The sequence below is a fragment of the Girardinichthys multiradiatus genome, chromosome 18 (assembly GCF_021462225.1).
Source record: "Girardinichthys multiradiatus isolate DD_20200921_A chromosome 18, DD_fGirMul_XY1, whole genome shotgun sequence".
NCBI classification, from domain to species: Eukaryota; Metazoa; Chordata; class Actinopteri; order Cyprinodontiformes; family Goodeidae; genus Girardinichthys; species Girardinichthys multiradiatus.
In genome coordinates, this window is record NC_061810.1 from 17,040,662 (window position 1) to 17,065,461 (window position 24,800).

Genomic DNA, 24,800 nt, shown 5'->3' on the forward strand with positions numbered 1-24,800 from the left:
ACAAGTTAAATTACAAGTTAAGTTGAATTTAGATGTTGAATCGCACAGAACCAATAAAGCAAAAGGTCACAGAAATCCTCAAAGATTTTTCAAAGCAACAATGACTCAAACGTTAGTACTCATTTCAGACTGCTGGCAAATTATTTGGTGTTTCAGCTTTTTGAAATCCTTTTTTTTAATTTAAGGTGACAAATACTTAACAAAACAGAGTTTGATTAAAAGCAGTTCAATAAAAACAAATATTACACAACAAAATTGACATGAGATACTGAAAGATGTCCAATAGGGGAACCCGTTTTAGGTTGCTTGAATCTGTGTTTTTCCTAAAATATGCCATTTCTAAAGATATTTATGACCCTGTATAGTAAACTCTGTCCACTGAAAATGTTTAACAAATAGAAAAAGGACAATAGCTGTCCCTGCATTACAAAAAGGATTGCAAAACGCCTACAAAAAGAAAAGTGTACTTTATAAAAATATCATAAGACTAAAATCTAAATAAATAAGTTACAAAATATTTTAAGGTTATATAAGAGTAAGTAGAGCATATATGAAAATATTGTGAACCAAATATGGAAACATGTACAAATAAAATAAAATAACCTTACTTTTTTATTGATAACGATATTGAAAATTACAACATGAATAAAATTAATGGTAAATGGACTGAATTTATATAGCGCCTTTCCAGTCATACAGACCGCTCAAAGCGCTTTACACTAGAGCCACATTCACCCAATTGCACTCACTAACACTCACACATTCATACACTGATACACACATCGGTAGGCAACTTGAGGTTAAGTACCTTGCCCAGGGGCACATCGACATACAGCAGGAGGAAGCTGGAATCGAACCCACAACCTTCCGATTGCAAGAATGGCCCCGAACTGACAGTAACTGACAGTTTTATTACATTTTTCATAAATCTGATTTGACCAAAGTCATGCCTACATTTTCCAGCATCGCACAGGAGTTTGACAAATTAATAGAAATCCACACTCAATGTTCCTTAGTGCCATTACCGAAAAAAGATTATTGACACTGTGAAAAAAAAATTAAGAACAAAAGATCCAAAGATTTTACATGGTATGTATATGTACTCGGTCTATGTCCTTCGTAAAATATATAATTTAAGGAATTTCAAACCCACTACAATATATCAGTAATCTTTCATTTGAAACTGGTTTATATTAGTTTAAATGAAAATCACTAATGAAATCCCATTTTATGAAATGGAGATAAGCATCAACTTTCTAACCACAGACCTATATCTCTGCTAACACAGCTATGAAAGTTAGAAAATCTGTTGAATAGTACATCGGAAACATTTTTAGAAAACGATAAATTAATCAGTGAAAGTCAATACGGTTTCAGATCAACAACATTAGCCATACTTAAAGCTATTGAAGAAATAACTACTGCCGTTGACATTAGGAAGATTGCTTTGGCCTCAGCCAATAAGAGAGAAGCTGAGGCGGTGGCGCTGGTCCAAAGACAGAGAACCCTCATTCTCTGTCCCGCCCTGTCCGTATTTACATTTCTTCCTCATGTTGAGGAGGAAAAGACAATACAGCGACCAAGTAATGTAAAAAAGAAAGATGGAAATTAATGGGCTCAGGGAAATCCGTTGGGTGAAAAATACAACAAAATATGATTTGAAAGTTAGTGGTTTAAATAAAAATAGTGGATTAAAATAGGAACATATATATATATTTACATCTGATTAACTGATCAATAATTGAATACATCTTTAAATTTTACTATTTTGTTGCATTTAATGGTGCATTAATTTATATTTCTTGCTACTTTTTGGTCCAGTAATTATTTTATTGAGTCATTTATTTATTTCTGTATTTATTCTTAAATACGGCAAGATTGGTCCTCCATAAAAATACAGCTAAAACAGGTGAATATTGAAATGGTACATGAAAACTTATTTCTTGGTATTATTAATGACAAACTATACTTGAAACCTCCCATGAAATATGTTCAAAATCATCAAAAAGCATATTTGTACTGCACAAAGCCAAAGATGTTTTAGATCAGCACTTCACATCCTGTACTGTTCCTTAGTTTTACCCTATTTCAGATACTGTGCAGAGATTTGGGGAAAGAATTACAAAACTGCATTAATCATACTTCAAAGAGGAGCAATAAAAATAATTAAGAAGGCTAACTAGAATACACTAACCCACTATTTATACAATCACAATTATTAAAATTCACACATATAGTTGAACTACTAAGAGCACTAATTATGTTCAAAGCCCAAAATAACCAGCTATCAGAGAACATTCAAAAATTGTTTAAGAAAGTGAGGGAGCTAATGAGTTAAGAGGTTTAACAACATAGAAAGCTTTCTGCATTTTGTGTGTGGGGTGGATCTCTGGAACAGTCTGGATGTGGAGCTCAAGCAATGTCTAAATATTAAACAGCTTAAATCAGGTGATTACAACAAGGATATAACTAGATATCATACTTATAACATTATTATTATCATTGCTGTTGGTTGCTTTCATACGTAGAAGTATTGTTGGTTATATGTAAATATAATGTATCATATATTTTTGTAAATATGTAGATAATTTTGAAGGGAAATACATACATTTTTGCATATTGAGAAGAATTCGTCATTTAACTGGGAACAGATTAGTATCAAAGTGTCACTGGTAAAGGGCTGAGTCACCATAAATACAAACTACTCCTCCCCCCCTTGAATATGTACACCAATTTTGTACAAAATGTCAAAAAAACATTTTTCTTGTTCTTTCTTTGCTTCTTTTTTTATTTATTTTTTATCTGACATGAGGCTTTGTTAAATTCTGTTCAACTATTCAGCTCAATGTGCTCTGGCCAGGTGGTTATTATCATTGCAGAACCCTGACACTTCTGCTAATGATAGCCTACACTGCTGATACGTGGATACCAAGTGTGTTGTCAGCTATGGAGGGAGTCGGCAAGGGGCAAGAACAAGCAGCAACAAAGCAACAGAATATGTCAAAAGTGTGGGATCACTTTAAACATAACAGAAAAGAACTGCAAACTGAATTATCATTCCATAATAGCACTTCTGTGATGCACCTGACCACCTGAGCAGGAAATATAACCCCACTGCAGAGGCAGCTAGCACTGTATTGATGTTAAATCAACCAGAAAGGGCTGAGCTTTTGACATGTTGATGTTGGATCTTTATTTTAGTTGCAGATGCATCCTTTGCTACAAATGTTCAAATGTATACTAAACATATGCTATGATATTGCATTTTAGGCTATGAGGAAAATGTCGATTTGTGGTAATTCTTTTTTGTCAGGATCTGTGCTTTGTGTGTCTGTTGGTGCTTTTACTGTGCTCAGCCCCTAGATGGCGTGGAATCTGGAGGAGAGGTGACAGGTGTTCGCTATTCCCCTGATTATTCTGCAGAGGACTATTTAAGGAGGAGGCAGCCAGCAACTCACTGCCAGAGTGTTGCCCTTTAGTGGTACTACTCAGCCACGTTACCTTTGCCTTTGACCTTGCCTTGTACACCAAGTAACTGTATTTGTATCCTGCAGGTTTCCTGAACCTGATTTTGCCTTACATTGAATCCTGCCTGGATAAACTGCCTTCTGGAAGGAAGCAATCCAGTTCCATGAACAAAGACTCAAGTCTCTCATGACTTCGTTGGATCACGCCGGCTGGCAGCCTCCTGATTCCTGCATACCTCAGACCTTCATCTACGAACCCTGTCCACCCTCCTCCCTCCATCGTACCTCGTGGATTACAAACTCTCCTGGCTTACCATATCCACCAACTTCAGCAAACAACCACTTGGTTTCTCCACTCCCCTTCTGGCGGATCCCTCCACCATTCTTTGTAAGACAGATTTATTATTTTCATGAGTTCAGCCCCAGAGTTATCCCCGCTTACCTTCTTGTTTATTTCTACAGTTTGCATCCTGGTTATAGTTCCCTGCATTTTTCACCCAGTTGTAAATAAACTCTTTACTGAACAATACCGTCTCCTGAATTGCTTTCTGCATGTGGGTCAAATCCTTTAAACTCAATATGACAGAACTCTCTGGCCAACATGACCCAGCAGAATCATTCAGGATAACTTTATCTGAACAACACCACCAGATCGCTACTCATGATTCTTCTCTCTGTTCTCTTTTTGAACAAAAGAAACAGACCAATCAGCAGATCGAACAACTTGCTTCTTTGTTTCAGCACACCTTGAGCAATTTCACCACCCTGGCAATAGAGGGCGCTGCTGCCTCTCCAGTTTCTCAGCAACTTCTGCACTCACGTGAGGTCACTTCCCCGAATCCAGAAAAATTGTCCGGTGAGAAGGGAGAATGTAAGGATTTACTTCTCCAATGCACTTTAGTATTTAATCGCTCCCCACAATCTTTTCCTCATGATGCAGTAAATATTTATTTTGTACTTGGGCTGCTAACAGGAAAAGCCCTGAGGTGGGCAGAGGCCCGTTTTTCGAACTGTTTAGATTTTGGCTGCACATTTTCCGAGTTTGAGGAGGAGTTCCGTCAGGTTTTCTCCTGTGAGAAAGATTTAACCGCCAATGCTCGTAGCTTATGGTCTATTAAACAGAAAAATCAGTCATTTGCTGAATCTTCCATAGATTTTCGCACCCACGCTGCTGCTTCTAGATGGAATGACTGTGCTCTTAGAGCCGCTTTATTCCAGTCATTAAATTATCCTTTAAAGGATGAATTAGCTTTAGTCGACGAGCCTAAGACTTTGAATGGGTTAATCAAGTTAGCCGTTGGACTAGATAACCGAATGAGGAAGAGAAAAAGATCCAGATTAGAACACAGTGCAGTTAGGGCCCATCTCTCTAGCCCTACTCCTGAAACTGGTCGTCCCACGCCTGCTTCACACAATTCAGGTATTGAACCCATGCAGATTGGGCGTACCCAGCTTTCCCCTGAGGAAAGACTAAGATGCCGCCAAGCTAATCAGTGTTTTTACTGTGGCTCACCGGAACACCATCTTGCTAACTGCCCTATTCGTCCTTCGGGGCCAAAAGGGCAGGTCCGCCAGTAAATGAGGGGAGACTGACGAGCAGTTTCCTTACCCCCAGACTTAGTTCACCTGCCACATTAATTTCACACCGTCCTTTTCAAAACCTCTCTGCTCTTGTTGACTCGGGTAGCGACCAGAACCTCATTGATCCGAGGTTAGTTAAAGAAGCTCAGATTGAGACTGAGCCACTTCCCACGCCTCAAGCTGTTTCTTCATTAGATGGCAAAAGATTACCTCTAATCACTCATAAAACCAAACCTTTGACTTTAATCCTGTCAGATAATCATAGGGAGGAGATCTCATTTTTTGTGTTTCCTATTGCTTTGAACTCAATCGTTTTAGGTTTTCCCTGGCTCAAGAAGCACAACCCCCACGTGAACTGGACTGAAAGCCGAGTTGAATCTTGGTTCACCAACTGTCTTTCTTCCTGTTTGCAGTCAGCCATTGCTTCACAACCTTCCAAGTTAGCTCCTACTGGAGATGAGATTTCTGACCTCACTAACGTTCCTCCAGAATACCATGATCTCAGTTTGGTTTTCAGTAAATGTAAAGCCCTATCATTGCCCTCACATAGGCCCTATGATTGTGCCATAGATTTGCTTCCTGGTGCCCCGCTGCCAACCAGTAGACTCTACAACATTTCTGGACCTGAAAGAAAGGTTAAGGAAGATTACATAAATGAGTCATTAGTAGCCGGGCTAATTCGTCCCTCTTCATCTCCACTCGGAACAGGGTTTTTCTTTGTGGGTAAGAAGGATGGTTCACTCCGCCCTTGTATTGATTATAGGGGATTAAACCAAATTACTGTTAAAAACAAGTACCCTCTTCCACTCCTTTCCTCAGCCTTTGAACCAGTCCACGGTTCCACTATATTCTCCAAGCTAGATCTCCGTAATGCATATCATTTAGTTAGGATCCGACAGGGAGACGAGTGGAAGACCGCCTTCAAGACCCCGTTAGGTAACTTTGAGTACCTAGTCATGCCTTTTGGACTAAGTAATGCACCAGCAGTGTTCCAGTCACTCATCAATGATGTACTAAGGGACTTTTTGAATGTTTTTGTTTTTGTTTACCTTGATGACATCTTAATTTATTCAAAGGACATTGAAGAACACACCCGTCACGTCCACCTGGTGCTACAAAGACCTTTGGAGAACAGACTGTTTGTTAAAGCTGAAAAATGTGAATTTCACAAGAAATCTGTCACATTCTTAGGATACATCCTGGAGGGTGGATAGGTTTGCTCGGACCCGGAGAAGATCAAGGCGGTTCTGGAGTGGCCTGCCCCGGACTCCCGCAAGCAGCTACAACGGTTCCTTGGATTTGCAAACTTCTATTGTCGATTCATCAAAAATGTTTGCGTAATAGCCGCACCACTCACAGCCCTGACCTGCACAAACATTGTGTTTTCCTGGACACCTGAAGCCAACAAAGCCTTCCAGACATTAAAGGAGAAGTTTTCTCAGACACCCATATTGGTTCATGCTGACAGTTCATTTTGGAGGTCGACGCCTCGGATACAGGAGTTGGAGCGGTGCTTTCTCAGCAGTCTACCACCGATGGAAAACTCCACCCATGTGCCTTTTTCTCTCGTCGTCTCACAAGCACGGAACAGAACTATGATGTGGGGACAGAGAGCTCTTTGCTATAAAGTTAGCTCTCGAAGAGTGGAGACATTGGCTGGAGGGTGCTAAGCATCCGATTTTAGTATGGACCGATCATAGGAATCTGGCCTACTTACGATCAGCCAAGAGACTGAACCCACGCCAATCACGTTGGTGATGTTTTTCTCTCATTTTGATCTTTCTATTTCTTACAGGCCTGGCTCCAAGAACGGCAAGCCGGACGCTCTTTCCCGACTTTACTCGTCGGACTCCACTGAGAAGGAGGCAGAACCCATTGTGCCGTCCCATTGGACTTTTGGGGCCCTAGTTTGGGAGGTGGAAAACCTTGTAAACCTTGTAAATAATGCCCTACGACTGACGAGAAGGACATAGGCGTAGCATCCGTGCGGCACCACATACGCCGTTGTAAACAGATCTGGGCAAATGCTACCAGAGCTCTCCTTCGAACAGCTGACCAGAAAAAGAAGTACGCTGACCGTAAACGGCGGCCAGTTCCTACGTACCAGCCTGACCAAAAGGTTTGGTTGTCTTCTCGAGACATACCCTTGAAGGCTATGTCTAAAAAACTGTCTCCTCATTTCATTGGCCCCTCCACCATTGACTCTGTCATCGGTCCATCGGCTCTACGCCTACGCCTGCCTTCCAGTCTACACATCCAGCCTGTATTTCATGTCTCTCAAGTCAGACCTTTTGTCTCCGGCACATCCTGCCCTCCGGCTGAACCCCCACCACCCACCCTGGACCAGTCGGGGCACCCTGTTTGGACGGTCCGAAGGATCATCGACTCACGTCGACGAGGTCGCGGATGGCAGTATCTCGTCGACTGGGAGGGGTATGGTCCGGAGGATCGTTCTTGGGTCATTTATCTGTGATCCTTCATTGATCTCGGACTTTAATTCTTCTTGTCCTTCCACATCTTCTGGACCACCATGCGGCGGTCATTGAGGGTAGGGGTGATGTCAGGATCTGTGCTTTGTGTGTCTGTTGGTGCTTTTACTGTGCTCAGCCCCTAGATGGCGTGGAATCTGGAGGAGAGGTGACAGGTGTTCGCTATTCCCCTGATTATTCTGCAGAGGACTATTTAAGGAGGAGGCAGCCAGCAACTCACTGCCAGAGTGTTGCCCTTTAGTGGTACTACTCAGCCACGTTACCTTTGCCTTTGACCTTGCCTTGTACACCAAGTAACTGTATTTGTATCCTGCAGGTTTCCTGAACCTGATTTTGCCTTACATTGAATCCTGCCTGGATAAACTGCCTTCTGGAAGGAAGCAATCCAGTTCCATGAACAAAGACTCAAGTCTCTCATGACTTCGTTGGATCACGCCGGCTGGCAGCCTCCTGATTCCTGCATACCTCAGACCTTCATCTACGAACCCTGTCCACCCTCCTCCCTCCATCGTACCTCGTGGATTACAAACTCTCCTGGCTTACCATATCCACCAACTTCAGTCTCACTGGCAAACAACCACTTGGTTTCTCCACTCCCCTTCTGGCGGATCCCTCCACCATTCTTTGTAAGACAGATTTATTATTTTCATGAGTTCAGCCCCAGAGTTATCCCTGCTTACCTTCTTGTTTATTTCTACAGTTTGCATCCTGGTTATAGTTCCCTGCATTTTTCACCCAGTTGTAAATAAACACTTCACCGAACAATACCGTCTCCTGAATTGCTTTCTGCATGTGGGTCAAATCATGTAAACTCAATATGACATTTTTATTTTCAAAAAAGGAATCAAATTATTTGTTTAATACAAAGGAATTAAATTATTTGGATTAATAAATTTTCTCTTTAACGTATTTCCATTACTCATAAAATAAGCTTAAGTAGTTAAATGAAAAATCTGCTGAATGTGCAGAAATTGTTTATCCGATTACTCGATTAATCATCAGAATAATTTTAGCTGCAGCCCTAATTCTAATGTAATTAGAAGTTAGAATAGTAATTTTATATAGACTAAATATAACTTTATAATCTGATACATTTTAACTTTGTATTTTTCATCTGTAGAGGAAGTTGTTAAGGCAATAGATATTTCCACTGCTTTTTTACAATACGTAGTATCAATTATTAAATAAGAAATGCTTTTCTTGCATGTGTCCTCCGGTCAGATGTTGTTCTTATAATTTTAAGGAATGCCTGGTCCGGTCAGAACCTGAGGTTTTCGTGTAAATAAAAAAATAATAATGAAAAAAATTTATTTTTGATCACTTACACAAAAATGGGGACAAATTGCTATCTGCTAGACTTGATGGGTGTTTTTCTCCTTCATGTATTTAGTGCAGTCTGCAGAAACAAAGAATTCCCACCTATTACTTAGAGCTGAATTTTTATATTCTGAAAAAATTTACTTGGGTCCTTTTTGCAAAACTGAAATAATCTATTTTGACTATACTCTGTAAGTTCAGTTCATTTTTCATTAGCCATTCAATTATTCATTCATAAAGTGTTTTGTTTAAAATGTTTTCTATACTTAACAAGGAATGTCCCACTAAGAATGTCTTCTGCAGGTAATACCGATCAAGATGAGAGGCTGAAATTTCATACATAAATGCATGAACTGGAAAATACAAAGCTAAAGCTACCTGATTTTACAGTTGTTCATATTTTGTCAAGACAAAAGAAGAAATTGTTTTAAAAACTTTGTAATTTTTATATTATTGATGTGGTAGTTAACTTGATATTTTGATATTTGTGCATCTCAAACAAATTATCTATTGCCATCAGTTAGATATCTGTAAATCGTTCTGAATATGAGCTTTACAAATGAAAACTTCCATTGATGTTCACCACAAAGCTGAATTTGATCCACCTAAAAATTAGTTGTCTAAATCATAAATGACTTGATCTACAGGAGCTGGCATTTTCCCAAAATACGATGTGAAAATATCGCAGTAAAAGTAGTGATTCTGTAGGGATATCTTTGTGAGCTTCTAATAATCGTAGACTTCACTATCTTTGTCTGCGTGAGCTGTGCTCCACACCTCCACTCTGTCTCTCTTTCTGATCACCGGCTCTCCCTGCCGCTCAGTATCTTCTGGCTGAGTGTCTCCACTTGCTTGAATTAGGGACACTACCTGTCAAACCTATGGGATTTTCTGCTTCTTTTCTCTTTGCTGTCCTGGTGTTAGCTTACGAGGGGCATCTGCAGCAGCTGCGAGGGGAGCAGCGTTCTGTAGCCAGCTTTAGAGGGCACGGAATGTCATGTCTCCTCTGCAGGTAAAGCCAGCTGCATTTCTGCATGGACGCTGCACTGCTGCCTGTCCCATACCGCACCTGTGCTACCATCTTTGTCATTCCTGCTTTTTTTCCTGTCTCGCTGCATCTGCCTATCTGTAGATTGTGCTGCAGTTTACTCAGAGTGCATTTTTGTTGAGCTCACAGCAGGCTCCAAGCTAATATGTGTCTCTAGCTGTAATGTTTAGCTTCATGTGCCAGGCATTAATTACATCCGTGGGGGCCTTGGTAGAAACTGATGAGCTGATGATGTAAAGAGAAAATAGCTTGCTTCTTGCCCTACTTTTTCCTGAGATGTTTCTACTAAGTGCAACTCCTCCATGATAACTGCAGATAGCATTATATAATTTTGCAATGTGACTTAGCTAAATGAGTGTAATGTGATTCATCGTTGAGGATGATGCAACACAGGATTGGGAGACACAGAGCAACTCTGTAACACCTGCTATCACTTTGTCATTTTATAATCTAAAGACAAATCTGTAATGTCTCAAACTATGTTGTGGTATAAATGGCTTGAGATGGTTTAGCTTTTCTTTCTTAGGAGGTATTAAAGGTATACAGCACAATAACTAGAGCTAGTAGGAATTCTGATTAATATAACTTATGCATCCTCATAATAAGTACTGTGGAAAAGTAAGTATATCACGTTTTTTCAATTAGTTGCCCCTTTTCAGGCTGAACCTTACTTTTCTGTTTTTTCTGTTAAAAACATATTATGCTTGTAAAATAAGAGTTTTATGAACACACCTGAACATTGCAAAATTGGATGAAAACTTGATTCATGTAATAATGTTAATATTTTGTGTTTCACACTGATTTAAAAGTAAGATAAGAGTTTATAGGGTTTGCTACAGTGCAGTAGGGAAATTGTTGCCTCTTTTTCCAACTAGTTCCATTTCTGCTTTCTACCAGAGCACCTTGGTTGCTATTTCCAGTCCCAGTCCTATTTTTTCAAAATAGCTGTAGCAGATCAAAATAAGTTCACAGTACGTCTGTTGTGTTTATAATCCTTTCCCCTGTTTGGAAAAGACAGATGTCCCAATAAACTCCTTTGTATATTGAAACCGCACTTTATTTTGACTTTTCCAGTGCAGATATTGGATTAAAATAAAGAAAGTTCTGTCTAGTCCTTTGTTTAGTTCTCAACTGCAGAACTAAACAAAGTGCCATTCATGATATTGTCTTAAGCTCTAGATACCCAAAATAAATCTGGACATCTGTCTATGCTCCCTGTCTAATCAGGGTTTTGCTGTTTTTTAGCTAGTCACCAGAGCATTCTCTCCTATCTAGCTACACTGCCTGGCCAAAAAAACAGTCACCACCTGAATTTAACTGAGCAAATAGGTACGAGCCTCCCATTGGATAGTTACTGCATGTGTTTAAGCTGGCAATAAGTTATTTAACCCCAACTGGTGCAACCATGTCGAAAGACACATCCCGTGGTCCCGGAAAATATGTCAGTCTGTTTCAGAAGGGTCAAATCATTGATATGCATCAAGCAGAGAAATCATCTAAGGAGATTGCAGAAACGACAAAAATTGGGTTAAGAACTGTCCAAAGCATTATTAAAAACTGGAAAGATAGTGGGGACTCATTGTTTTCAAGGAAGAAATGTGGCCGGAAAAAAATCTTGAACGATCGTGATCGGCGACCACGTTTGGTGAAATCAAATTGAAGAAAAACAACAGTAGAACTCCGGGCTAAGTTTAATAGTGAAAGTTAGAGCATTTCCACACACACAATGCAAAGGGAACTCAATGGATTTTTTCTTCCCTAATAGCATGGGCATAATGCAAGATGACAATGCCAGGAATCATCAGGCTAGAATTGTGAAAGAGTGGTTCAGGGAGCATGAGACATCATTCTCACACATGGATTGGCCACCACAGAGTCCAGACCTTAACCCCATTGAGAATCTTTGGGATGTGCTGAAGAAGGCTTTGCGCAGCGGTCAGATTCTACCATCATCAATGCACGGTCTTGGTGAAAAATTAATGCAACACTGGATGAAAATAAGTCTTGTGACATTGCAGAAATTGTCAAAACAATGCCACAGCGAATGCATGCCGTAGGACTTCATTCCTGTTCTATTCACTATCTGGTTCCATTTACTGAGGGTCCAGGTGCAGCTGCTTCATCCTGAGTCCTTGCAGGCAGCCTTGGACATGGCAGTAGGAAGAAAGAATGTGTGGAATGCGGCTGGTGGAACGTGTGAGGACATGAGTACCCGGGCAGTGAGAACTACGGTTGGAGGAGAGACCAGGATGGGCAGAGGAGATGACTGAAGTACTGAGAACTATGTCAGTACAAACAGCACGTAAAGCATGAGCGGGTCTTAGGGTCTGCTGGGGTTGTGGTCAACCAGGGCATTTGATCAGAGAGTGTCCCAACTCAAACAGAGCTCGGGAAAATGGGTCGGGGACCACATAGTGGGGGATATGCAGACCCGGAATTCAACCCCAGATGAGGTATATGACACCAACTGTTGCAGTGGGAGCGGGCCTGTTCCAGGGATTTTTGTTACGTGCCTGTCATTATAAAGGCAATGGCCTGGTCTGCATTGGTAAATACGGAGTCGACAATGACTCTGGTGAGCCCAGAAAAAATACCTGAGGGTACGTAGCTTGAGCCCACATTGATACGGGTGAATTGGCTTTTATGAAAGGCAAGGGTCATTTGTCAGTGACTGTTCTGGGTAAAATGCTACATCAACCAGTGCGGATAGCTGCAGTACAGGACGCCTGTATCCTGGGTCTGGGTTTCCTGAAGGCTGTGGAAGGCTTTTGTTGAGGGCCATTGTGTTTTCAGGGAAGTTCAGTTTTTGACTTTTCCTCCAAGGTTATTATAACAGAGGTTGTCGCTAGTCCTAAGTTTTGCTCCCCTGTTTTGTCTTCTCTTTTGCAGAAGTTGTGCAGTACTGCCACCTGTAGCATGACGATGGCAAACTCGACAGAGACTGCCAGGTCGGGGAAGGAGGCAGTATTAAGAGGAATATGGCAGTAGAACTGTGACAGCTTAGACTCACAACAGCAGGAGATACTGCTGGAGTTGCTGTTGGAGTTTAGAGATTGTTTTGCTGCAAGAGATGAGGAGGTGGGGAGGATTCATCTCCTGCAGCAAGTCATTGATACAGGGGACGCACAGCTGATCAAGTGTCATCCTCGTCGCCTGCCCCTAGCTTGGCAGTAAGCCTGTGAGAAAGCTGTAGAGCAGTTGTTTATGGCAGATATCATTATGCCATCAGAAAGTCCTTGGGCCTTAGCAGTTTCCATGGTTCCAAAGAAGGGTGCAGGCTGGCGATTTGCTCAGATTTCAGGCCGTTGAATGGAGTGACCAGGAAAGACTGTTAGCCTCTGCTGGATTTAGTCACAGGCTGCACCTCGTTTTCATCCTTGGACCTGCGTAGTGGGTACTATCAGGCAGCCCCTTCCCCTGAGTACAGGCATAAGACAGCTTTTTGTACTGGGCAGGGGTTATGGCAGTTTAAGGTTCTCTGTTTTGGGCTTTGAAAGGCGCTAGGCTGATGGACAAGGTGTTGGGAGGGGTGCCCTGTTGGCATTGCCTTGTGTACCTTGCTGTGTTGGGCATGTTGCTTTAAAAAAGTAATTAATTATACTTACTTGTTACTTCTCCCAAAAAGTAACTGAGCTAGTAACTGAGTTACTCCACCATAAAAGTAAATAGTTAACATGGAAGGTAACTACTGCGATTACAAATTTATATTTTTCTCTGAGGTTTCACAAGCCAGTTGCATAAAGTGGAATTACATAGACAAGTAGCCTACTTGCACCAAACTTTTTATATTTACTTCAGATGTACATATTTGCCTTTTACCTAAAATAGAATAAAGTAGTTTCTGTACTTCCACTTTGAAAACGCAATCTTTCCCTCCAGACTTGCCATTGTTGCAGCTTACATCTGCTAATTTGCCTGAGCAGGGCCGCTGTGTGCATTTGTGGCCTCTGATTGGATTGCAAGGAAAGCTTACTCTACCTTCATCAATTATCTTCACTTTTGCGATTGTCTTGGCCCTCGCTCCATCCTTCACCAAAGAAGGAAAGCTTAGCTCCTGTTGCTGTGAGCCACGACAGATGACAAGAGCTTCAATGAGTAGCTTTACATTATAATGTACCCCAATTAATTGTTAAATGACCCACCCCCACATCAAAAAACAGCTGAAAAGTTTATTGGGCCTGTCTTCGTACTACCGGACATCTGCACCTCTGTTTCAGCTCCTAAAAAGAGACAGAGACATTGTCTGAGGGGAAAACTATCAGGAGGCATTCAGTAGTTTGTAGCGTGCTCCTAGCGAAGCTCTGGTACTTCTCCCAGGCGGCCCCACTCTGCCTTTCATACTCGATATGGACGCAAGCAGTATGGGGTGGGAGGCGTGCTGTCCCAAGTGGGGCCAGAAGGGGAGCGGGTGGTTGCGCATTTCAGTCAACAAGCATGAGAAGCACTACTGTACTACACACAATTAGCTGTTGGTAACACTACAGGAGGCTGTAGGATCGGCTTGAGTCCGCGCACCAGTTTGCCCGGGAGCAGCAGCAATGTGTGGGTGTGAGGCAAAAGTGAAACACTGATATCAGGGAGACATTTCCAGGTGGGGGAACTGGTTTGGGTCTACAGCCTGCAACAAAAGAAGGGTTGGTGTTCTAAGCTGAACAGCCAGTGGGTGGGTCCCTGCAAAGTGCTAGAGAGGATAGGTGAAGTAATTTATTGGGTGCAGTGGTCTCACCAGGGGTGGAAGGTGGAGGAGCAGTTGCCTTTTTGCCAAGGACAAGTGAAGATTCTGTGCAGTGCATGTCTCCCAGGTTCACCCCCGAAACCAGGGACCTGACAGGACTGGAGCCTCTGCTATCCAGATAGGGTACACTTCCATGCAATCAGCAGATCAGTTGCACCTGTCACCCAGCACACCTGAGAAACTCCAGCACCATCTGGAAACTGAAAACAAAGTTGCACACAAAACACAAACACACACTCTAACCCAGACCCTGACACTGGGTAGTTTTTGGGTGCTACGTATTTCTGTGTGTTCCTCGGTGGTGAGAAACTATTTAGGGGGGCAGTGTAGCATCCTACAAGGAGGGTGAGCAGTCTCTTACTTCTACCCTCTGTCTGTCATTGACCAGCCCGGATGTCAGTCATCATGCTGGCCAGTGGTGGTGGCCGGCGGAGTGGGGGAATGAGGGAGAGGTTTTTGTTAGAGCAAGGTGTGCAGTTCGGTGTGTAGAGAGAGTGTTAATGTGCTATTCCTCCTGAGCCTGTACTGTAGAACAGTGATTGTTCTTCCAAATAAAGTGGCTATTTATACTTCATTGCTGTTGGTTTTCGCTTACTCTGGAGTCGCTACAATATTATTAATTTGTAGAAAATAAACTTGCTATGAGTGAAATCTGTGTCAGCACTGTCATGTTGACACATGGAAGGTGAAACATAGAGAAAGTCATCAGCATTTGTGACAGGAACATCTAACTGAATGTCTTTGTGTAATTTTGTGATCATTTACATGGAAAACAAACAGCTGATTCTGTTTTAAAGGGTTTTATGGGTTTTTATTAAAAGAGCTAAAGTACTTGTTGAAATATTCATAAATTAGTTGTTTTTAGACATTAAACCTCTTCAAAATTAAAAATAAATAATCCAATAAAGACCATTTTATTATTTTTAGTGTGGCACTAACAACTATTTTTGATTAATCCAATAAAATGTTCTAATTAATTAATTATTCTACATTATTTGTCCGTCTAAAAAGCATTTTTTAAATGAAACAATTAAAGGCAAACAACGTTTTGCACTGTAAAGTGTTATTTACATGAATAAAGTGCGACCTCAAGCTGGAAAACAATAAACAAATGAAGTTCTTACTATTTATGTAATTGTAAATAAAATGGCCTGAATATACATACAGTACATCCTTCCATCGTCTACACCCTGTTACTCTTGCCGGCTTGCGGGGGCTTATTATCTCAGGGGTACACCCAGGACAAGTTGCAAACTATATGCAGAAAGCCCCCGGGCTGTGATTCAAACCCAGGAACTTTTTGTTGCAAGGTGCCACTTACGACTGTGCCACCATGCAACCCAGCCTTAGTGTTCAGAGTTTCAAATATGTTGAGATTAAACTGGAAATAAACAAATAGGTCGACGCACAGACACAGTACCACACATGCGTCTGTGTGTGTGTCCCTTTAAATCCACTGACTTAAAGGGACACACACACAGACGCATGCGTAATACTGCAGATTGCAGGGACTCTGCACACAGCAGTTTGGAGGAAAAAACTTGTAACGTTTTGTGATAAAGAAATTATGCGTTGACTAAAAATATTGATGTCATTGGAATATTACAGCTACCATGCATTATGCAGCTGTTTTAGCATAGGTCTTTGACTGTATAATGACTGTGTGATTGGGTTTATTAACACAACCATGTGTTTTATTTTGACAATGTTATTTTTAACTAGATGTTTAACAGTGAGTGAGGTTTGTCTCTCCTCTTTAGGTCTGACAGTGCAGCGGACAAAATCAGGTAAGCCTGCTTTCCTGCCATCTCTTTTTAACTACAGCAGTGCCCAGCATGCCTTCATGCTGATTGTTGCATGCAGCGCAAATGGGCTCACTGTCACCCCATTTTCCCTGGCCCACCCAGCTTGCATGTGACACAGATTTGTGGCTTTGTCCGCCAAACCAAGGTATCTGAATACGCTTTTACGCTCAGAGAAGCCAACGGTGAATACAGTTGCAAGCCATGGAATGCTTTTGTTTGCTCTTACAGGACAAAAAATATCAGACACAAACAGGGCTTTGTAAGTTCGAAACTTTTTTGGAGGTTTTAGGATTGCATCTGGCCAGCCAGTGGCAGATCAGGGGTCACTGTGGACCCAAACTATGGGCAGAGACACTTCCCTGCTCTGGGTGTGAAAACAGCGCTGCCGCATTGAGACTGTGCCTACCCTTGAGCAAAAAGGTTGAAGGCACACATAGGAAAGGGTGAGTGTGATTATGCGTTGGATTTTAAGACTTCTAGAAAGCGGATGAGATACCCTCGAATAACTAGTTATTTTGCTATTATGAATTGAATTGGTGTAAAAAAATGTATGAGCGAATTTTGATTTAATTTTATCATGTGACATCATCGTAACTTTTCCTTTTAATCTATTGGTCTTTATGTTTTGTATTCTAACTTGTCTAACTTGATCAAAATTTTAATTATGTTACATTTCTTAAGTGCATCTTTATCTTTTTACTTGCTGCATATTCAGGTGTTATGTTTAGCTCTGGTCCTCCATAACTGAATTAAATAACTCATAGCTGATTTTGAACCTGATAATTTCCTTGTTTTTCATTTGTATGAAAGGGACAGGAAATTTGTTTTCTTTTTAATGTACATGTCTTCATGTTTGTACAAGTTGTGCAATGATCATTCAAGAGAGGTGTTTATTGAGCTGTAGCTGTGTGTGTGTGAGGGGGCTCTGGTTTTTGTATTTCTGGTTTGGTCAGTCATGTGAGCTGAGTGACTCTCCCACTGGTCCAGGATTAAACCACTAGGAGTCTCTGTAGTCCTGTCAGTCCAGCACAAGTTCTGTAAGAAACGTAGTTGTGCCTGTTTCGTTTATATTGAGTCCTATAAGTGTTTAAAGGCATTTTTAAATTTTTTTTCAATTCAGTATAAAACAGGAGTGATTGCTGAGCATTATTATGGAAGTCAGCTGTTAAATATTTTGTTTTTGTACCAATCTGATAATAAATGAAGGTGCTGATAGAATGTGAATATGATCTGAAGAGTAGCAGAATAACAATGTTGCTGACCTATGTTGCTTAAGACCCAGTTTGTACATATACAGATGGTATAAAAAGTGAACACACCACTTATAAAACAGAATAGTTTTGTAGTGTTAGAAAATGAAACCATGAAAATCTATTTTCCTCTAAAAATAATTAATATGTGGTGACAAAATTAACACTGTTTTTAATGTGACATACAGTGGGGAGAATAAATATTTGATACACTGCCCATTTTGCAGGTTTTCCCACTTGCAAATCATGTAGAAGTCTTTAACTTTTATTATAGGTACTCTGTAACTGTGAGTAACAGAATCTAAAACAAAAATCCAGAAAATTACATTGTGTGATTCTTAAGTAATTAATTTGCATTTTATTGCATGACATAAGTATTTGATCACCTAACAACCAGTAAGAAACGTGGCTCTCGCAGGCCTGTTAGTTCATTACCTGTATTAACTGCACCTGTTTGAACTCATTATCTGTGTAAAATACACCTGTCCACACACTCAATCAAACAAACTCCAACCTCTCCACAATGGCCAAGGCCAGAGAGCTGTGTAAGAACATCAGGGATAAAATAGTAGACCTGCACAAGGCTGGGATGGGCAAAATAGCCCAGAAGGAAAATATCCAAGAAGCTTGGTGAGAAGGCAACAACTGCTGGCGCAATTATAAGAAGATGGAAGAAGTTCAAGATGGCGGTCAATCTCCTTCAGTCTGGGGCTCTATGCAACATCTGACTGTGGGGCATCAATGATCATGAGGAAGGTGAGGGATCACCCAAGAACTACACGGCAGGACCTACTCAATGACCTGAAGAGAGCTGGGATCACAGTCACAAACAAGACCATTAGTAACACACTACGCCACCATGGCTTAAAATCCTGCAGTGCACGCAAGGTCCCACTGCTCAAGCCAGTGCATGTCCAGGCCCATCTGAGGAAGAAGGATGAGTACAACCCCAAGAACACCATCCCTACCCCTGAAGCATGGACATGGAAACATCATTATTTGGGAATGCTTTTCTGCAAAGGGGACAGGACAACTGAACCATAGTGAGGGGAGGATGTATAGGTCCATGTATTGGATGATCTTAGCCAACAACCTCCTTCCCTCAGTAAGGAAGGGCACTGAAGATGGGTCGTGGCTATGTCTTCCAGCATGACAATGACCCGAAGCACACAGCCAGGGCAACTAAAGAGTGGCTCCGTAAGAAGCATCTCAAGTTCCTGGAGTGGCCTAGCCCGTCTCCAGACCAGAACCCAATCGAAAATCTTTGGAGGGAGCTGAAAGTCCGTTTTGTCCAGCGACAACCCCGAAACCTGAAGGATGTGGAGAAGATCGGTATGGAGGAGTGGTCCAAAACCCCCGCTGCAGTGTGTGCAAACCTCGTCAAGAACAACAGGAAACTTCTGATATCTGTGATTGCAAACAAAGGTTTTTGCACCAAATTTTAACTTTGGTTTTTCTGATGTATTAAATTCTTATGTCATGCAATAAAATACTAATTAATTACGGAAAAAGATCACACAATGTGATATTTTTCAATACATTTTGTTTAGTAACAAGGTAACTCTCTGATTACTTTTTTGGCAACTGCTATGTGTTTTCATAGCGCTGGAAGATACACGGCTTTAAGTAACGTATATAAGCTTCACCATCATCTTCCTATACATTTTACATGGTGACATACACAATCTAATATCATACTAATCCAGGTTGGAACCCATTGCTGACATGTTGAAAAACTCCATAACAAGCGTGTCACAACATTGAGACGCCATATAGAGGCTTTGGTTAAAGAATGTATGTAAGTTGTATAAATAAAATAAGAAAACACATTGACATAAAAGTGTCAGAAAACAACATGAAGCCAACACCCCACTAAGTATTAAAAGCCCGAGAGAAAAGGTGTCCAGGGAGGATGCCTGACTTATGTACAGCAGCACGTCATTCCAAAGTTTTAAGACAGAGTTTTAAAGAAGGCCTGGTGCCCTCTGAGTTTACGCTTGGTTCTTTATACTGACAAGGGCAAAGGGTCAGCTGACCTAAGAGGTGGCACATAGGGATGTAAAAACTCAGAGATTTACTGTGGGACGAGGCCATTCAACAACCCAAAATCAAATCAAATAATTTTATTTTGGATCCTAAACTGGATGGCAGCGAGTGAAGTGAACTCAAAACTGGTGAAATGTGTTCAAACTTGTGTGTTAGCATTTTTCATCTTCTGCAGGCATGTGATTCAGGGCACTAAAAAAGGGTGTTACAGTAATCCAGCCATGTGGCCACAAAGGCATTTCTGACCACATGCCATAGCAATTTCTCTGCTATGCTATGTAGACACTCTACATTTTGAAAATTAGACCACTTGGGTACAGTAATAGAGCAGTAAACTTTCATCTCTAGATGGTCAATTAAGGTTTAGTTATGGTGCAACAATGAAAAGAGACAGCAACATCATGGCAAAGTAGAACCTGTTAATTTTAAACTCTTCATCACAGTATGCATGGTATTCAAAACTGTGCGTAATTTGCTTACATTAAGACCTACCACCCATGTTTCAACATGCCAACATACATGGCAACAAAAGACACATTGTGACTGCAGCTTTATCTACCTTTTATGTACATTATTTTATTTGCATCTAAGGCATTTCCCATTTCTGAGTTACATAGGATGTGCAGGTTCAATGTATACTTAGAACAACTGTAAATAATTTATGTAAAAAAAAAACTGTCTTTATTTAAGAAGCAAAGTACAACTGTGGATTTTCTGACTGATATTTTCATCTGTAAAACATCAGAGTCGATAATTGCATACTTATGTACCAATGTCATCATTACTAGTCTGGCTTCTGGAGTATTGCTGATTGTCTATGGTTTGAGACATTAGAGCCCACTGGTGAGGATCAGCATAATGTGTTCATATTCTTAACTTTGTACCAAAAGATGCAGAAAAACAGGGATCTAACATACTGTATTAATTAATTAATATTCTTTAAATATGTTGACACCTGGCTGGGGATGGGTTTTAGATGAGAAAAGGATACAGATATTTTCATACATTCTATGAAAAGTATGTTGTGAAGATGTTCTTATTTTTTATTCAGTCAATCATTTGTAATGATCTTGTTTTTGATCTGAGATGGTAGCTTTGTTTTAAAAATCCCAGTTTTATTCTCTGCATTTCTCATAGGTCATCTCTAATGTTCTGTCTACTATCTGCTGCATACAAAACGCAATGCATCCTAATAAGGATAGTGACGATTTAAGTCAAATTAGGTCACCGCCTTAGCAAACATCGTTATATCTGCAATATGAATTTATTTTGTGTCTACTCCCTTTTTTCCACATTTATGCGCATAACTGAACATTTTTATGTCGTCATTGAATTGCTGATGTGGTCAGAGAGATGCTGTGATGCAGTACCACAAAAAACATGCCTGCAGCATATAGATATGAGTAGGGGGGATGGAGAAAGTGATGAGGAGCGAGGGGCGGTGAAGGAACGCCATGAAGGACCACCCTCATTGAGCAGAGTCATTCTCAGGGAGCCTACCAAATGTGCCTTCCCCCCCACACACACACACCACAGCCAACCATCCAATGAGATTGTTCCCAGCAGTGACCCATCCTCCTTCGTACAACTGCTCATTTATGGCTCAGCAAAGCAGATGTGAGATGAAAGAGTATGATGCATGCCTGTGCACCACCTGGACTGAAAGCAGAAAATTAGATGTATTTCATTTGTGTGGAAAAGCAGCGGTCTGACCACCATAGGAATTATGAGCAAGGAACGGATATTCATCATCCTTTCTGCCTAAACAAACTGTGCTTTGTGAGCAGAGATTTAGGCTTAACAAGTGTGGTAAAGAAAGTCTTAGGTATTATTTTCCCTTCAACTTAACCTGGATGGGCTGCAGATAAGACCAGCACCTGGAAGAGTTTGAGCCACAGTGATGATGACAAAGCAGGCAGGACAAGTTACAGTTTGACGCTAAAACAGCGAGACAGGGATGGAATAGAGGCCATGAGAGCCAGGAGAGAAGCCAGGATGGTGTCTGCCTGTTCATCATGCACAAACAAAAGGTCAGCTGCTTTTCTTACCTGTCCTAATTCAAGGACCATAATATCTAGCACGCATGACAGATTAGACTGTTTGAAATTAATCACAAATCAGTTTGTGACTATAATATTTAATGACTTCTGACATTTATTAATTCATGAAAAAGGATTTTCATATAGGATTGTGAAATAAGTTACAAATTGTGGACTTTTAAACAAGGTTGTCTGAAAAGGATTTATCTATCTGCTGGTTTAGGTGATAATAAAGCTTTTATAAAGCTTCCTCAAACAAGATTTTATGACCTAACTGTTCTTCCTAATATTACCGAGTTGTAGGTTTTTCTAGTTGACCTTTTCTATGAAAATGTACTTCTTCTGTCTCTGTACACTGCAACCTTTTAAATACCAATTGGAGTTTGTCCTAAAGTTGCTCTAGTATTTAGATTACTTGATCAACCTTTTGTAAAGCTGGTTATTATTACTGCATTATGTTTTTAGCCTTTTTTGTACAGAAATCTCTAGTTTAGCATGAGTTTTAAGTAGCTTTTGGGCAGTTGAAAAAGAATGAGTCAAACTGATTAATAAATGCATCAGTCATCCATAATCGGATGAATGCAGGGATATCCTGCTCCAGTCAATGCCTTACACACAGGCACATTTGTGCAGAGTGGATTTTCCAGCTAGCCTTTTAGTACCTGATGTGTTATCTGCTCCCAGGCTCCATTAAAGGCAATTCAGTTAGATTTACCGAGCCTGTCAAGGCGGATACTAGGCAGCCCTTAGGCTAATTTATTTTACCTTCAGGTACCTGTCTCTGATATCCTCAATAATAAATTCTATATGATGAAGGAAGTGCCTAAACCAGAAGCAATTTCTGACTTTTTATTTTAGCGATCAGTCAATAAATACTTTTCTTTCTTGAAACAAACAAAAAAAAAAAACTAATGGATTAGGTACACTTATGTCTGTCTATCCAAAACACAAAAATTTGGGGGAGAGGGAGGGGTCAATAGCAACATGAACAACATGATTACATGAATGAAATCCACAAAATACTTGGGACATTTAATAATATCTATCTGCAGTCTAATAGAGGCATGACATCAGCAACACGACTGAGACAGAACAGGGGTTTGAACCGGTAACCCAGGATGAACACCTACCACCTGAGCCACAGTCACCACAATAAAGCTACTTAATTAAGGTTAATGGAGATTTTCCAAATCCACCTTAGACTCATGTTTGGAATCACTGACTTCATGAAACAGTTGTGTCTAAGTCTCAACCCTGCTGCTGTTTATTTTAGCTAAAGTTAAGAAATTTAAAGGTAGCTGCTTTTTATTATTCTGTCAATTTTGTGCAAAGTACCAGCACCACTGGCACTGAAACAAACACTCAAACGATGCTACCACCACCATGCATTACAATTGCTACAATGTCCTGAGGTTTGAAAGTCTCACCTCTACATACTTATTGTCATTGTTGCCAATTTTTGTCCTGTCTAAAAAACTTCTCCTAATGCCTTCTCCAGAAGGCATTTGGCTTTTCCATGTAGGCACACGCAAATTGCAGTTGTGATTGAAGGGTTGAGAAGAGGATTAGGGTTAGTTGACTTTCGAGCAGGGGTCTCTTCCATGGTCAGCATCCTCTTAGTTCATGCTGATGTTAAACATGCTTCACTCTCTAGACAGTGACACTGATCATCCAACATCCACTTTATGATTTGCTTAACCTTCGGTGGTTCCTGGTTTACTCTTAAACATCCTAATAAATTTTCTCTTATATGAGGGTGACGGTTTCTGTCAGATGGTTGACATTGATCACAATTAAGTGTTCCACCATTACAATAGTCCCAATCATGCATCAAAAGTAGTTCTGAATGGCTCACTTTCACTTTCTGGAATGGCCTCCTGAAAATCCCAACTTCAGCCCTATTATTAATTTGTGGACTTTGCCTAAATGCTGGATTTGTGACAGGAAACCAACCGGTTCAATCCTTTCAACCAATTCAGCTAAGAATAGAGGTCAAAGCCATAATTATACCAGAAAGTTGACTACAAAAATCATCTGGCTGAGGTGGAACTTAGTGAGTCTTAACTAAATATCGGTGAGGGTGTACATATATATTTAAGTCTGTATGTATAAATTTGAACCTGTATGAATTAGCTAATAATGTGGGAATTGAAATGGTAAATTAGAATAAGTCCACATAAAATAGAGGAAATATCTAAATCCCCCCAAAAAATTAATACTTAGATATTTGTTACTGCTCTATTCATATTGCACTTTTTCTGCTCTGACAGAGGCAAATTACCCTCTAATTCTGGGGCTAATGGCTCACACATCTTTTTTAAAATTCTGTAAAAAGGCTTCAAAAAGCAAATCTCTTTTAGTAACCCAAAATATGTCATGAATGATGGTAATGGAAAAATTTCACTACACATCCTATTTAAACTATGTAAAAAATTAAGGTATTGTGATATATATTTTTCATGTACAGGGGGATAAAGGATTATGGTAAGAATTAGTAATGAAAGCATTAAAAACTTATGAAGTAAACCACAAGAGTTGGGATGGATTATTTTGTTATTTAGTCTAGTTCTGTTTTGTTGGTTCCATGAGAGCATTATTGCTGCCGTTATATTTTTTAAATAGTGAACACAAATTGTACTGTATATACTGTTTAGCAGTACAGTTATATCGAGTTATCGTTTTTTTCTCTGCAAGATGACACTGTCACATTAAATTGTCTATATATGTCATTCCCAATGTGCAATTTGTGTTTTTTTCTTCTTTTTTGGTTGTTTAAGAAACATTGAACAACAAAATGTAGCAATCTCACATCATTTCCATGTATATACAGATGTCACCAATATTTAGGAAATTAATTTGTAGCTATCCTTAAAAGAGGATTACATCCTTTATGTACCCATTTCTTTTTCTATGAACTGACATAAATTATTTAACGTTTGTTTCTATTTAGTATTTTCATTTTAAACTTTTTCTGCATGAGAATATGAACCCGACTTTATTCTGAGGCAGCTGTGTGAGCCACG

At 40.3% G+C, this 24,800-nt stretch overlaps 1 protein-coding gene across 1 annotated transcript in view; it reads left to right on the top strand.

Moving 5' to 3' along the window:
- The window catches only part of gramd1bb (GRAM domain containing 1Bb), a 210,704-nt gene that overhangs the window by 92,164 nt on the left and 93,740 nt on the right, over positions 1-24,800 (top strand). Inside the window, exon 4 of the mRNA XM_047391430.1 lies at positions 16,398-16,424. Coding sequence (XP_047247386.1) covers positions 16,398-16,424 — 27 coding nt within the window. The remainder of the gene's footprint in view (positions 1-16,397; positions 16,425-24,800) is intronic.